The following is a 15,276-nucleotide window of genomic DNA, read 5'->3' on the forward strand; positions in this document are numbered from 1 at the left end:
CAGAGTGTGATAAAGGGACAAGTCGTATCTTTGAAATTTGTTACGTTACCTCATTTAAAGTTAAATGCACAATAGCCAGGATCATATTTTCGATAGAATCTACTTTCAAAACCAGCCTTCCAGAATACTTGTTTTGCAGCCATCAGGGGAGCATATATGAAGGAAATAATCCATAGGAGTCAATTTCGATACGTACCGTCAAGTATATTTTGGGTGGCTTGGTATCTAGAGACATGAAATGTGTAAATATACCTGATGATAAATGCCTTGATGGCCAGTATGTTTTAAAGGAGCCGCAACGTAAGTGTCCAAAGAAGCATGACGAGCCACCTGTTTATCACAGCAACTAAAAGCTGAAGGTCTCCATGAACAACAAAGGACCTCACACCTGCTCTCATACAGGTGCATATAGTTATCACTGAGAGTCTTTGTTACCCTAGTATTTTCGTCTTCAATTTCAACTGTTTCACATTTAATCATACCTCAATGTTACCTTTTGGTATATATGGCTGTAAACAGCTGATGAGAAACTACAGAATATAATTAGTGCATGTTATTCTTCTTTAGTTATTGTTCTGGCTGTACAGAATCCTGACTTCTTAAGAGTGGATGTTGAAGGACTTATGCAGAATGAAGTAGAAAACCCATCGACCACCCTGCTATTTTCCAGACATTTATGTTTGTCTTCGGTTGAACTTGTGTTACTCTGTTCGGGTAGCAGTCACTGTAAACTTTTCGTGTCACTTTTCAGATAAAGTTTTTGACAACTCAACTTGGTTGTGTCGCGACATCTGAATGCGTTTCTTTAATCTAAATGTCGAGCAGTTATTTTTCTCCCGAGGTCAACAGTAATATTCTATGTTTTTTAATATCGTGTAGATATTTGGGTTGCGTTTATCTCTGTCATACTGGGCTTGTACCGCACATGCTCCTGGATCTATACATGTATGGATCATTTGAAGTATGGCTAAGACAATTTGCTGCCATGGTGAAACCGATTCGACCTTAAGTTTCTAAAGTCATCACGTGTCAAACTGTTCCACGGAATTCTACAGGATAGAATTGTGGTGACATGTAATATTTCATGATTCCTTGGAATTACAAAATACAATCTTGAAACTTAGGCCTTCGTTACATTCTACTTAAGTCACTGGAACAAGTTACAAATAAACATCCAGCCAAGACAGACTCTGATACAATTCAATTCTTCTCTAGACTGTTTCATCGACAAAACCAGTTTCCTACATTCTTGGTGCAGCCTCCGTAAGTCGAGCTACATCAAACGGTGGGCCACCGAATGTCGACCATAGTAATTAGGCAACCAATTGTCAGCCAGTGCCTCAGTTACCTAGCGCATTGCACTTTAACTCCCAATATACTTTAGGATCAACATTCTACATTTTACAGTCTCAACACTTTATTATTTAATTCTTATATACTGTTTATAATCTTTCCATATGCATTAAACTACACAAATATTCCCATCGACTTTTTCTTGAACTTCATAACACGCCACTTAACTACCAGTGGTATCACTGATATGGAACTTTATATCTACCTCACACCGCAACTCAAAGAAACCTTGTACGATTCAAGATTATTTAAGTGGAAACCCTTGAAATACTCACTAACCGTCCGCAAGAAACAGTATCAACCTTAACAGTGCATACCCCCTCTTGTTTATTTCCGTTTAGTTTTTCGCACTCAACACATGTTTTTTGCCATCGTCTGTAAAGCAGAACATTCCAACACTCCTCCACCTAGTGGTATATCTGTATCGACCTACATTTGGTCTGGAAATCCACATTTTGTTCTGATGAACAGTGCTGTGGCGATGTTGTACCAACAGTCGACCACCTTCAGTTGTCTGGTATGCTGTGGTATTTTTCCTGCAGATAATTTTTTTGAGTGAGTCTGCAACACAGACATGATGCGTAAAATTATTTCAATCCACCCAACACTTCAAACTAAACTCACATTAAAATATGAGGGACAGTAGAGTCACTCGGCAGCTAACACTGCTGGTGAGGCAGTGATTTCTATCCATACGTATTTATGCAGTGGAATAGTTTATTTCCTTCACGTTCTTTATGATGGCGTCGAGACAACTGTTTAATGACATTGAGGGTGTTTTCTCACATTTGTCACTTCATGGGCTCATGTTTTTGGCCTTTTTGTTTTCGCTTTTTTAACAAGACGACGCATAACATGCAACCTTAGACTCTCAAGTTAAGGAAGAGTTTTCGTTTGATAACGACTACAAAAAAGAGCAAACATTGAGAACATATAGCGACAAACGTATTTGGGTATCTAGATATTTGATGTTTCTCTGTCATTCCTTCGAAATTCATCTTCACATTTAGGCTTTTCTTCTATTAGTTTATATTCGTACTCTTAAGCAAAAACTAAAGATTTTGAAGACGATAATAAGAGACCTATAATAAATAAAAACGCCGTAGTAATAAAGTTATTTCGACGCCTTAACACTTCACCTCGTTACTTTTTCAAATGTAGAAGATATTCCTCTATCTTTGATCCTCAGCTTCTTACCTGATCTGTTTTACTGTGTTCACTTAACAGCACACTGCACTTTCTGCGGTTTGTCTTTAATTTGTTGAATGATAGCTCATCATGGTATTACCAACAATGTTGGGTCATAGCTAATCATAAAAAACTCCTGAATTTCCTATACTTAAGCAGATAGGCTTTATCGACCACCTGTTTTAGTTCGCCTCCCTGCTCCCTTTCCTCCACTTTCCGTTTCCTTGAGCACTGACACTATATACCGCTTTCGAGCTTCTACTCAACCTTAGACTACTTATGCAAGTTATGGTTCGCATCTAGACTGAAGGTATTTAAGACACCAGGGGAGCGTGAAGATTGATGCTAGTTAAGGAACCCGGTTAAATGAACAACGGGATAAAGAGTTGAGCGACGACTAAGCAACCTCACAAAGTTCAGTTATTTTTAATAAGTAAAAAAATTACAACCAGCAATGCGAGCCTAAGACTGACATCTACGGGAGTCAGTCTTGTACCCGGACCTTTATGATTTGTTCATGAATATTTCACTGATTTTCTGGAAAATATCCATGGTGCGAAATTTAGGGTAAAAGCAAGTTATCTGAATTTTTCCGTGTATAACTAACTGATTTTCATGTAGTGTTGATCCGAAATGGCTATTGTCAAACTTTGTGTGGTTAAAAATGAAAGTATTAAAATGTTCCTGGGGTCATACTACGAAACTTTATAGATTAAGTAGCCAGGTGGGGAGCTTAGAGGGAGATTGAAATACTTCATGCAGTGATTAAACCCTGGAATAACAAGGATTAGAATTTACAAATAAGAAATAAAACGAAGAGATCCAAGATTTTTGTTCCGAAGACATAACACTCTCTGATAATTAAAAATATGTAAATGAGTGTGCAAAATAAGTAAACAGTTTCGTCGAAAAGAAAATTTTCCTCGCTGAATTCTCTTTTTCTTATTCAATGACACCATGAGCTATTTTAATTATGTAAAGGAACCTGAGGTGGAAACGTGATAACGGACGGAAAGAGCTCAAAGGTGTAAATTTTTTGGTATACGCGGAGTCAAAAGTGAACGACGACTAAGCCATTTCGGTTGTATAACGAAGATATTTCAATGGCATTGGAAACAGGAGCCTCCTTAACAAAGAATTGGAGCCATATGCATCTGATCAGATCATGTTAGAGACATGACTGGCTTAGTGATTAGGCATTGGGGAATTAAATTTTATGAATTTCTTATTGGTTAACACTTGCGAGATTCGGAAAAGTACCTATTCTAGACAAGGATATTCTAAGGACTATTTCATCGGAAAACTCAGTTCGAAAAAATCTAGCCGACGTGGTTTGATCAAGTGCGAACGATTCAAATTGATGCGACCCGAATCAGCATTGCCAAACCATATGTTGGTCCACTAAGAGGACGAAGTTGCACATGTCGACTGTAATCCACCTTCAAGTAGGAGTAACTACATAGATCCAGTATTTGACTTCAAAATCGTTACCAACATTGATATGCTAGCTCACATCAGACCAAAAGACTAGACAGCAAACACACAAGAAATTATGCAGGCTTTATCGCTTGCAGATCAAAAGAAAAAACATGTGTCTTTTATAAGAAGGGTCGAAGAGGCTTACAATAACTTTTGGGTAGAGGCTACAACATTATATTTACCCTGAATTGCATAGGAAAACCAGGAAACTATCCACCGTGCCCCAGTAATGGGATTACTACGCCTCTCTGCGAAAGAAAACAAACGTGGGATAGATTTAGACCACAAGGCACTGACGAGACCAACTTTAGATATCGGGAAGCTAGAAATATTCGTAACCCGACCCTATGTAAGTCTAGGTGTGAGTATGAGGGAGGGACTGTTAATAATTCTGGAGAATGCCTAAAACGTATACATTCGCATATAAGTTGGAAGACGTAGAGCAGGTCATTATCTCATCTACAAAGTGATTGTTAGACACGGTCATAAACGACTCACAGATGATTTCCAGAATTCCTGAACTACCTACTGATGGCAAAACAACGCAACCACACAACGTGGGATTTATTATTATTATTGTTCACAAGAGTCCTATTCATATACAAGTATTCAAACAAATCATTTCAGATATCATCACAAGTGCCATTGTACACAATTGTTTCAATAGTGTTTACATGATATTCACAATCTCCTAATGGGTTCTGTGTAGCTCAAGAAAAAATTAGAGTGACTTCAACATGTATATATGAATATCTTGAGAACTATGTGAAAAAGGAAAGCAATAAATCGTAATCTAAAAAACACTTATATCCAGGGTTTAAAAACACTTCACTATGTAAAGATACGAAACCAATAAATTAGAAGACAAGAATGAAGAAGTCCGAAGATATATTTGGAAAGTTATCCATATGCTAAGAGGTGTTTGATCCAGGCTGGATAATTTCTACGAGGGATGCGTAACATAACATTCCTAACTGTGGTCTGATGCGGATGCGTAGCCGAGTGCCTTCAATTAAGGTATGTCCAGTAAAACTAATGAGGTCAGCATCAATAGCAAAAACTCCAAAACCATCTATCATGGCGATTTATTTGTTGCTGAAATGTACGCATCAGTTTAGATTACTCAACATTTACGTTTCAACTTGCGAATCTTTATTTTTCTTGCCGTACAAAACAGAGGATTAATGATGGCACGTCAAAAAACTCCAGAAGATCAGAACTAATTACTCTGCAGCTACACTCCGGCTTCCCCATTTAATCATAAACCATTGGAACTCTCGACACTGACACATGCCCAATAGGTCCAAGAGGATATTGGGTCATTTTTGTATAACCAACCTACTGACTGCGATGGACAGATGGGCAACCATCCTTGATCGCAGGGGAAGGTTGACATCATTTACCATGACTTCTCAAAAGCTTCTGATGGGTAAACCATATATGTCCAATCAATAAGCTGTAAGGACTAGGTATCAAATCATCTTTAATTGATTGGCTCACTTCATATATAAAACATCGCCATCCTAAGGTCAGGGTTAAGTTAACTTTCTCTCGTGCTATGAAATGTCCTAATGGGGTTCCCCACGGTTCAGTACTAAGACCTCTTCTTTTCTCGATTTATTTAAACGATCTTCCACAACAGGTGTTTTGGGATTGATTACTCTTCGCTAATAATGTGAAACTTTAGAGAGAAGTTTGTAACCAAGATGATGAACTGGCATTTCAGGAGGATCTGACCCGAATTCAGAGTTGTGCACATGACAACGAACTTACTTCTAACACTTCAAAGTGTAAAGTAGTCCATCTGCGACATGTTGCAGACTACAACTACAACTTAGGCAACTGCCCTATAGAGGTACCCCAAGTTGGAAAAGATCTAGGTTTGTAGGTACTCTGCGGTCTGAAGTACCATGCTCACTACGACAAAAATGCTTTCCGAGTCAACTTTGCAGTGGTAACACTGAAGCACATTTTTAGCCAGTGTGACGGTAGAACTTTCCACATAGTCTTCAACAGTTTTATTCATCTCCATTTATAGCAAACCTCTGTTTAAAAGGTGACTCGGATATCCTGGAGAAAGTATAGAGGGCATCTGACCGTGTAATTTCAGAACTCTTGGGTTTACCATACAGAGAGCGGCTTGAAAAGCTAGACATATTTACTCTGTCCTATCGCAGATTAAGAAGTGATCTGATTTTGATGTATAGGATACTAAGAAATGATTTTGGACCTAATATATCCTATCTTTTTCTTCCCACTAGATCGGGAAATCTCAGAAGACATTTTAGACGTGTAGAAAAGCGAAGAAAGAACAAAATACCCGTGGCATACATGTTTTCACACGGAGTCATCAATTCTTGGAACCTGTTACTCAAAGCAGTGGTGTCCGCACCTTAAATTGACTCATTCAAGAGAAGAATATACACTCACAGAAGCATACTAGAAAAGGAATAAAAATAGGCTGTAGGCCTCCCGTCCTTATCACACACATCTGATAAGTCCCTTTTGAAGGACACGCTACATGACCTTCGAAAGCGTGACTACCTTCAACATAAGACAATTTGTTTGTAAGTTTAGCTCTCTTCCTAAAAGCTAATCTCAGGTCGTATATCCCATGGACAATTATTTAAACCCATTCATATTTATTTTCCTTACTGCTTCCTTTACTTACGTTCCTCTGCAAAGTACCATAGTATCTAATTTCCTCAGTATTAACGACTGTCAGTGGAACACGGTTACCTGTTTTCTAAGGTCACTTAGGGAAATGTATGGCGTAACCTATGAAAACATATGATTACAAAGAAAACCCATGTGAATTAACCTATGAATCATCAGACCAAAACATATACAGTTCTACATACCCAAACAACCAATCAACTAGGAAATACGGTGTAAATGAAGTGGAGAACACGACTAAATGTCTAGATTTCTGCATGTCGGGGGTGAATAGTGCGGATTTTCTACTTCTGTGTTTTAAATATAGCTGAATCGCTTAATTTTCTCCCTAATACACGACAAACTACTTTTCACCTAAATACACACCTTTATTTCCATAACAAACGACACATCAACTGCAATCGACGTGAAAAGTGGTACATGTTTAAAGAAACGTTTTAAAAAAACACGTCACATCGTACATTGTGAGTAGCTGGCAGATGCCAGAGCATCGATCGTTATGTATTTTAATTGTAATTGCTAAGTCTTATTGTAATTTGAAAATATCTGCAAAAGAAAGAATAAGTTGTGTTATTAATGAGGCACATGCTCATAGTTACAAATCAAACAGGCTTTCTCAACATTCACTTAAGGAATTTCCCATGCAAGTTAGAAAATAAGCTCATGTTTATTGAAAACGAAGTTGAACATGAAAAATATTCCACTGGTAATGCCTTCTCGTAACGCCTGTTGGACTATTGAGAAGCAAAGTAATCTTGTGAATTCTGAAATTTAATGAACACAAAAATTCACAGTGATATCTAACTGCTATTGTTTTTCAAGCAACTATACGTGAAGTTTTACTTACGGTTATGCTCGTTAACACAGAACATTGTACCTTTAGAACAGTAGAGAACAATTATCACTTCAAATTAGTACACACATATTCTTGTTTTTGTTCGACGACGCTTTTGTATTGTGTCTCGTCGTGAAAATATCTTTGCGTCCCGATGTCATACATTTTCGAAAGGTCTTTTTTGTTGATGGATGAGGACAGGAACGGATCAGTTAATGCGCCTGAAGTCTAAAAACACATTTCTTACTTTGTATGCAACCGTAAAACCTGCACTTCTGAAGTTCATTTTTCGATAAAGTTCCAAGTAGTGTGAAATGGCTGGCAACTTCGGGTGTCATGACGTATGACAAAATATAGTGCATAGACGTTTTAGGGTTATAATCCATTAACCTCGTCAATATGTCCATCTGCGATACGAATAAATGATCCTATTAGTTTTGTTGACTTACAAATTTATCCCTTATGTCTTTCTGAAGATGAGCGTCCAACGTTCCCAGTTCTTTTTCAGATGACAAAGGAAACTGCTGACTTGATAGTCCGCAGTCGAATTACTGCGGATGTTCACGCCCACTAAACTTCGGTATTAGCTGCCTCATGTTGGCAGTCAAGCCTGAAACAGCCGATGATATGTTCTGCAGTACGGCATACAGTCTATCAAATATTAAAAACTTGACTCAATCGGACACGTGACTTACTCGGCCACTAAAACATTGCCTACACGCCTAGATTCGGACGTTGATGGCGACGTATGCAATTGTGTTGAACTAGTTAATTAACATCTTCAAAGTAAACAGCTGAAATTTAGGATATTGGACGTTGGTGTTTCCAGCCTGCATCTCAGCCGCATTCATATCAACTGGATTGTAAAGAAACCATTCTTTCCGTTTCAATGCAACTCTACAAAACATTAGTAAGATTATTGTACCGACCTCTTCAGCTTTTCATTGTTTAGTGGCAGGGTGTTTTCGCCTGTAGATCTGTTGATACGTTAAACATCTAATTTTTTGAAGGAAACCAATAACTTCTTTGCAGCCTAGAGACTATCTATAGGAAATGATCGTTTCTATGCTTGTAACTCACCGCATTCGTGAATGACCTTACACTTCAGGACTAACCAATTGTTATCTAGTTGGTCACTGTTTTGCAGATGCATATCAACAAACTCCGTTGGATAGAGACAAAGTCGTTTCCCCACAATCCACTGTCTAGCTGCAATCATAAGCTACCTCTTGCTTGGTACGTCTACAATTAGGTATTGTTTGTTAGCCGGCTAAAATAGGATATAAGAGGTAAGGAAATGGTTTATGGTAATAACATCAACAAAAATGAAACACAATACATTCACATAAACATATGTAGCAATCGGACAATCACCAAATAATTTACAAAATTAAGGGCAACACATTTACAGTCAATACCCTTAACGGAAACCCATATGTGCTCATGACTGACTACCGAGCACATAAATATTCTTATGTCACTAGAATGGAAAATATCTTCGAACTAACTGCGTGGGTCTGTGAATGACTTGGATTTCAATAATTCATTCTTCCCTACATCAGTGACCAAACCAGGATTTCCGTGTACTAGTACCATATTCGGCTTAAATGGAATTATTTTAGTATAATTACTTGTTTCCGTCAGTCTACCTTACCGGTTATTTGTGAACTATCAGTAGCAATGATAGTTTGAAGCAAATCACAGAAAGACATCTCTGCATAACGCTGAGCTGCTTACTTGTCTACAGCATACCTACTATGCATTGATTTCTTAATTTGCCTCATATAAGACTCGAATGGGAATGCTGGAAAACAAACTAAAGGTTCATGTGCACAAATATCATCAGGAAGGTGCTGCAACAAATACACACTATAAACTAAGTTTTCGGGCCCATAACACCATTCATATTCCTTAAGAAAGTTCCGTGAATCCATTCTGATGGAATCTGTAGTGCTATTATGTAATCTTCAATGTGCTAACAAATCAATCGATGGTTGCGGTAAACTTTGTTGAAGAATTACGGGGCCTGAATATAGAAGAAACAGTCGTTGTGAACTGATAACAGCTTTCGTCAACAGATTCAATCTATTCACCATCAAGGCCATTCCATTTAAGAAGTGCTTTCGATTAATATGATTTCAGCTTTTCCATTAGATCCGATGCGCACGGTATACTTAGTTGTGACGAAGAAACTAGTCAATCTATGGATAGAATTTTCACAAACGACTAAAAAACATGAACATATGTGTAATTAGGGATATAAATAAGTTAATATCTAGTTGCGTGGCAAGTACTTCCTCAGACTTTCAGAATTATGGGGCCTAAATAGAGAAAAAACAGTCGACACTCTGCTTTCCATACTGATACAAAGTACACTGTGTGGCATTTACGCTGACACCGGACACCATGAGGCTGCATCTCCTAACGTAGCTTCACTGCTTTGTGGATTAAACCTCTAGGTCTAAGGCTCAAGGGGTCGCCTCCTAAGAAAATCACCTGCTTCGGTTTGGGCAGCCGGTAAGTATCTCAGCCCCATACAAATTCTATGTAGTCACATATATTTTAGTGCTCTTTCGTGCTGATTTTTGTGTCTAAATAAATAATAAACAAATTCTAGTTCAGGTGTATAGTGTTAATACCTTATAGAGCACATCAAACCAATGGAGTAATCGCCGTCGTACTGCCTCAGGGGCTCAATGATTTAACATGTGTACCCCCAAGTATATCAAGACACCAGTTATGCAATTTAGTACTGATCACTTACAAACAATGCGCCCGAAGAATATTCGTATTTATCCTTGTTTCCACTAGATAGTTTCAGCGTAAGTGGTCACTTATCTATCAGTCAATTTTTGATATACTTGGAGTATTATAGTTTTGCAGTTGATGTCAGCACTTAATAGATACATTTTACTATCGCTCTTTTAGGTACCGATACTTGCAAATAAAAGTTGATGTAATGAATCCTTATCCCCGAAACATCTGGTGAATTTTGACGTTCTGGACATCATCATTCCTTTTATAAAAATGGATCTTGTTTACAAGCTTTACAAAAATCAGGAAACCTCATATCTTCCCCGTAAAATTCTCCAATCCCTAACATACTCTTTCATGGGATTAGCTTCAAAGATAGCCTTGTCACGTCATCAGCTAAATGTTGTTGGTTCAGAACGTTTTTTATTGGCCATTGACAAAAGACCTAGTAATCAGCCTTTGATTACAATCAGCAATCACCATTCGTGTCTTGACGATTTTTTCTTGTGTGGTTCATTGCTTAAACTTAGGCACTTTGCTAATGGTATGTAGTATCACAACATTCAAACATCATGAAAACATTTAGTAACCGTATGTCGTTGGTGCTTGACAGCTGTAGATATATGTTACACGACTTCGTTTCATACTAACTTCTTCTTCTGGTTCAGAGGAGTTCCTATATGGCGAAGAGTTCGTGATCCGCTATCTGGTAAAATTACTCACTTTGGTGGGGGGGTTTATCAACCTAGTATGGATTTTTGCATAGATTTACTAAATTCTGGCCAATGGGTACATGTATTTTCTCAGGTTTGTAAATATAATTAAGTATGAAATACTTGCGATACCATAGTTGCGAGCTTAGTCGTTTTTAAAGTAGTTGCTTTTTTTAATATGTCAATTTTTTATAGCTTATGTTGTCGTACTAATTTTATCCTTGCCAAATTTAATGATTTGACTTTATTTCTAGCATAATTTCATACTAGTCTTTGCTTGATTTTTGTTTTCCAACTATTTTACATCATTTTTATTTCCTCCCTCTCCAACCGTACTAGTGTAAATTGTGATATTGTTCAGAATAGTTCTTAGTGGTCAAGGTTCATTCACTCTTTGTCTTCCTCTCGATCTTGAATCTAATTGCTCCTTCATAATTACTTTTCCACTGTTTTTACGAACTACATTTCAAGTGTTCGATTGTCCTCATTATTACTGTTACTTCATTTTTTCGATCTCTTGTGTAATTTAGCGTCTAAATTTCATCTCGTATGGTATGTCAACTAGAATCAACACACCTCTTTATCCGGCTCTGTGTTGATAATGGTTGGGTAATTTAACAATCTTCCTGTATTAATTAATCAAGGTTTAGGAAAAATACCACTTTACGCACATTTTTAAGCAATGTAAAATTACAATGAAAGAGTAACTTGATGGTTTGTGATGATTAGTTCAGCAAAAAGCATTACCTATCAAGGTTACTACCATTTAACATGTTAAAATATTGAGTAGAAGACTTTCTACCTCACTGACCAATGACCTAAAGCACAGATTCCTGCTTGAGGGCCTTCTTGTCACTCACTCCACTTACTTTAGAACATAACAATCCCACTATGTTTAGATATTTGAAAATGTTGTACAGCACTGATTCCGTTGGATGTTTCTTCTACTAAGCCGTAATACTCAGAACTGTCTGAACCCACTAAGTCAGAGTTGTTACGAATTCCACTCTTTGGATTTAAGGATCAATTTCCACAAAAATTCACCAGTCATTCTATATTCGATTCTTTCTGTGATCTAGAATGAGTGCCACTTATCTTTTGTTGCAAATAAAACATTTGCTGTGAAATTATCAGTTTGTTAAGGCCCTTTTAAAATAATTTTTTGCTTTTTAAGATCGACAAATGTAGATATTAATGAGTGAAGCCCTAATCGTCATTATAATTGTCATGCTTTAGGGCAGAATTATTCAACCTCACGAACGTGATTCTGAAAAAAATATCCGCCTGCGTTGGGGAATCGGACGATTAATAGCGGAATCAAAAGAAGTAAGCTTTCGTAAGTCCTAGGTTTATAGTCTCACCTCGTTTACCTTTTACTCATTCGAAAACCATTTCTATAAAGTTTTGATGGCAGTATGGATTGTCAAAATATTTCATAAATAGTGATAGTTAGGAGCCCCCAAATGCCCTGGTACGGTCGAGAGTGGAAAGAGTCCGCTCTCCCTCTCGAAATGCTCTCACATGGCCACGCGAATATATAGCCTCTGCCAGGGAAGTCCTACTCACTGCCTTCTCGTGGCGGGGGTGTTGTTTACGGAATTGAGAGGACGAAAAGCGAATGTTCGGCGCTTTAACCGGGTTGGTGGACACGGAAAGTTCACCTAGGGGAGTTGGAAAACCCTGATTCCAAACCAATGGTGCACATGGGCTCCAGTATCCTGAAGGAACAAATGGCGTATGAACCAATCGTTGATCACCGGCTACCATGGGACTGCATCTCCTTACGATGCTCCACTGCCTTGTGGACTAGACCTTTAGGTCAAAGGCTGGGGGTGTGGCCCCCTAAGAAAACCACCTGCTTCAGTCTGGGCACCTGGGCAGTATCACGGCCCTCACACAAATCAAATGAGATTTGTGAGGCGCATATTTATCTGGTGCTTCTTTGTACCAATATTTATGTGTTTAAATAAATAAATAAATAATAAGATAGTTAGGAAAATAACAGACGTTTGATATCTATCATATCTTCAGATATGAGTGCATTTAAAACGAATTTTATGTAATCCTAACACGTCTCACTATTCTAGTTATGACTTTGGGGAAAATAATTAGAGTGATTATAAAATATTTAAGGTTAGGGATTTCAGTAGCATAATACTTATTCAATCAATATTAAAACCTATGTTATGTGTTTACATATGATTGTGTTATTTGGCACGAAGTAGATTCGGGTTGGAGTATGAAATAGGATGCAATGTGTGTACGTTCTAATAAAGATGTACAACCCATTGGTGTGAGAATGATCATGTTGACATTTTCGTTAATTATTTGCAATCGCGAAATGAAATTCCGGTCAGAATGAAAAGGAAGAAAGTAAATTGATGTGGAAATCATCGGTAACATGGTTGTTTTAGTTCATCTACAAAATATAATACTTCTCAGAAATGGTAGGAGAAAATACCAATTCAAATTAGATCTTTTTAGGGAACACTGAAGAATCCTGACATTTGTTTCATACTCTACTGTCTTGATTATTTTTGAAACATTCAGCCTTAAGTTCAAGGCAGTTTCACAATTCCTCTCAGTTTTCTGTTTTCAGCTACCATTACTTACTTGTGTAAAAATCAACGTCTTTACATTTTTAAAATCATTTTTCATTCTGACTTAGCTATAGCACAATATAACCATAGTACTCGTCGTTTGTATCAGATTTACTACGGACAAATCTTTTTGAATAATTAATTACTTCAAACGTGAACAACTTGTTCTACCTTTGTTACGAGAAAAAAACCTTTTTAATAAATTCTCAGCAGCTGTTAATTTACTAGTTAATGCATATACTGCATTGATATCTAAATATATCCCTATATCAATCAGCCATAGAGAGTGCAGGACTTGAAATACCTCTGGACTGTCATTTAGGAAATACCACTCTTCATCGTTCTGTTTCTCATTCAACCAACAGTCGAACAAATTTCTGTTCATAACCATCGAATTCAACTTTCTTAGATAAATGTAGTTCTATCCTAATTAAACATCTACGCACCCCGACCATATTCCTAATAAACTGGTGCACTCTAGCATGTATCCATATGTATCCGTTTTTGCTTCAATGGACTTTTTATTGATGTATTGATTGAGGTTAATCTGACGCACATAAGCTCGTACCACTTAAAAACTTGGTTACAAACTATCTAATCAACCTTATGAAATGAAAGTACGTCAGTCATAAGTTGGTTGAATAAACAGATTTCTTAAATGCCGAAGTATTCTTTTTTCCCTCAGGATCCACTTGTAATTCCTGTTTGGCATTGTGGTCTAGATCAACTAAATCCTTCTGAGGTTCCGAACACATCTACTACGCTGTCACGTATATTTGGAAAACCGCGTCAAGTCACTGTTTTAGTAGGTAAACCAATCGATACCCATGATTTACGTCAAGAATTGAAGAAGAATTCGTCTGAATATTTGGCGTCATCAGAATTTCGTTCACTTACTCACTCTATGTATACTCAAGTTGTCCAAGAACAGCTATATAAACTCAAAGAAGAAGCCGAATATAAACATCAATGAATAAATATAGTCTGAAAGTTGTGAATAGCTTTATTAGAAGTCTACTTTTTTTATCTATGTATTTCCCGAATTGTTGTAATGAATAAAACGTTCTTCCTATGTGTTTTCGCGTCGTGATTGGGACATGCCCACTGAAACCTACTGATCTTTGTGGACCAGACAACTCGTTTTTCGTCTGATTGTATCGTTTCTCATTAAAAATTTAGTAATCAGTGAACCAATTTTGTTGTACTCTATCTCTTTAGATAGATAATTAAGTAAACTAGTTTTTTTCAGTTGTCTTTTTTATCACTAGAAGATCTAGGAGTAAGAATTGTGATAACAGTCATTTTGCTGCAGACTGAAATACTTCGCGTTTCATATTTGTTTGTTCATTGGACTCGTTCATGGTTTCTATCCAGTTATACCCTTATAAATAAAATGAAAACTGGCCGGAATGTCTCCACACTATTGACGTGAATCTCTGGTTCTTTAGTTAAGTAGACTATCTTATCAGCGCCTTTTGGAACTTATTTGCGAGAAAGCCGTGTTCCTTGTGACATACTTGGCTGTTTTAGATCTTGATGCAATTACACGTTCCTGCACTCCAATAGATTCAAGATTGAATCGTTTAGCTCAGTCAAAAAATATAGGTGCTTATTATGATGAGTTCCATAAAAAATTTTCAACCTTTTGAAGGGAGTAGAGTGTGCTTTTCGTATGAAG

The 15,276-nt window shown here is 37.2% G+C and overlaps 1 protein-coding gene across 1 annotated transcript; it reads left to right on the plus strand.

The window, feature by feature from the left end:
• Positions 1-10,558: 10,558 nt before the first annotated feature.
• On the plus strand, positions 10,559-14,571 carry Smp_065160 (putative taz protein (tafazzin); the record flags this gene model as incomplete). The annotated part of the gene is made up of 4 exons (XM_018796064.1): positions 10,559-10,829; positions 10,872-11,092; positions 12,235-12,324; positions 14,284-14,571. The coding sequence occupies 4 exons, from the start codon at positions 10,559-10,561 to the stop codon at positions 14,569-14,571; spliced, it is 870 nt and encodes a 289-aa protein (XP_018650314.1).
• Positions 14,572-15,276: the final 705 nt, after the last annotated feature.

Source organism: Schistosoma mansoni, chromosome 2 (genome assembly GCF_000237925.1).
Source record: "Schistosoma mansoni strain Puerto Rico chromosome 2, complete genome".
Taxonomy (NCBI): Eukaryota; Metazoa; Platyhelminthes; class Trematoda; order Strigeidida; family Schistosomatidae; genus Schistosoma; species Schistosoma mansoni.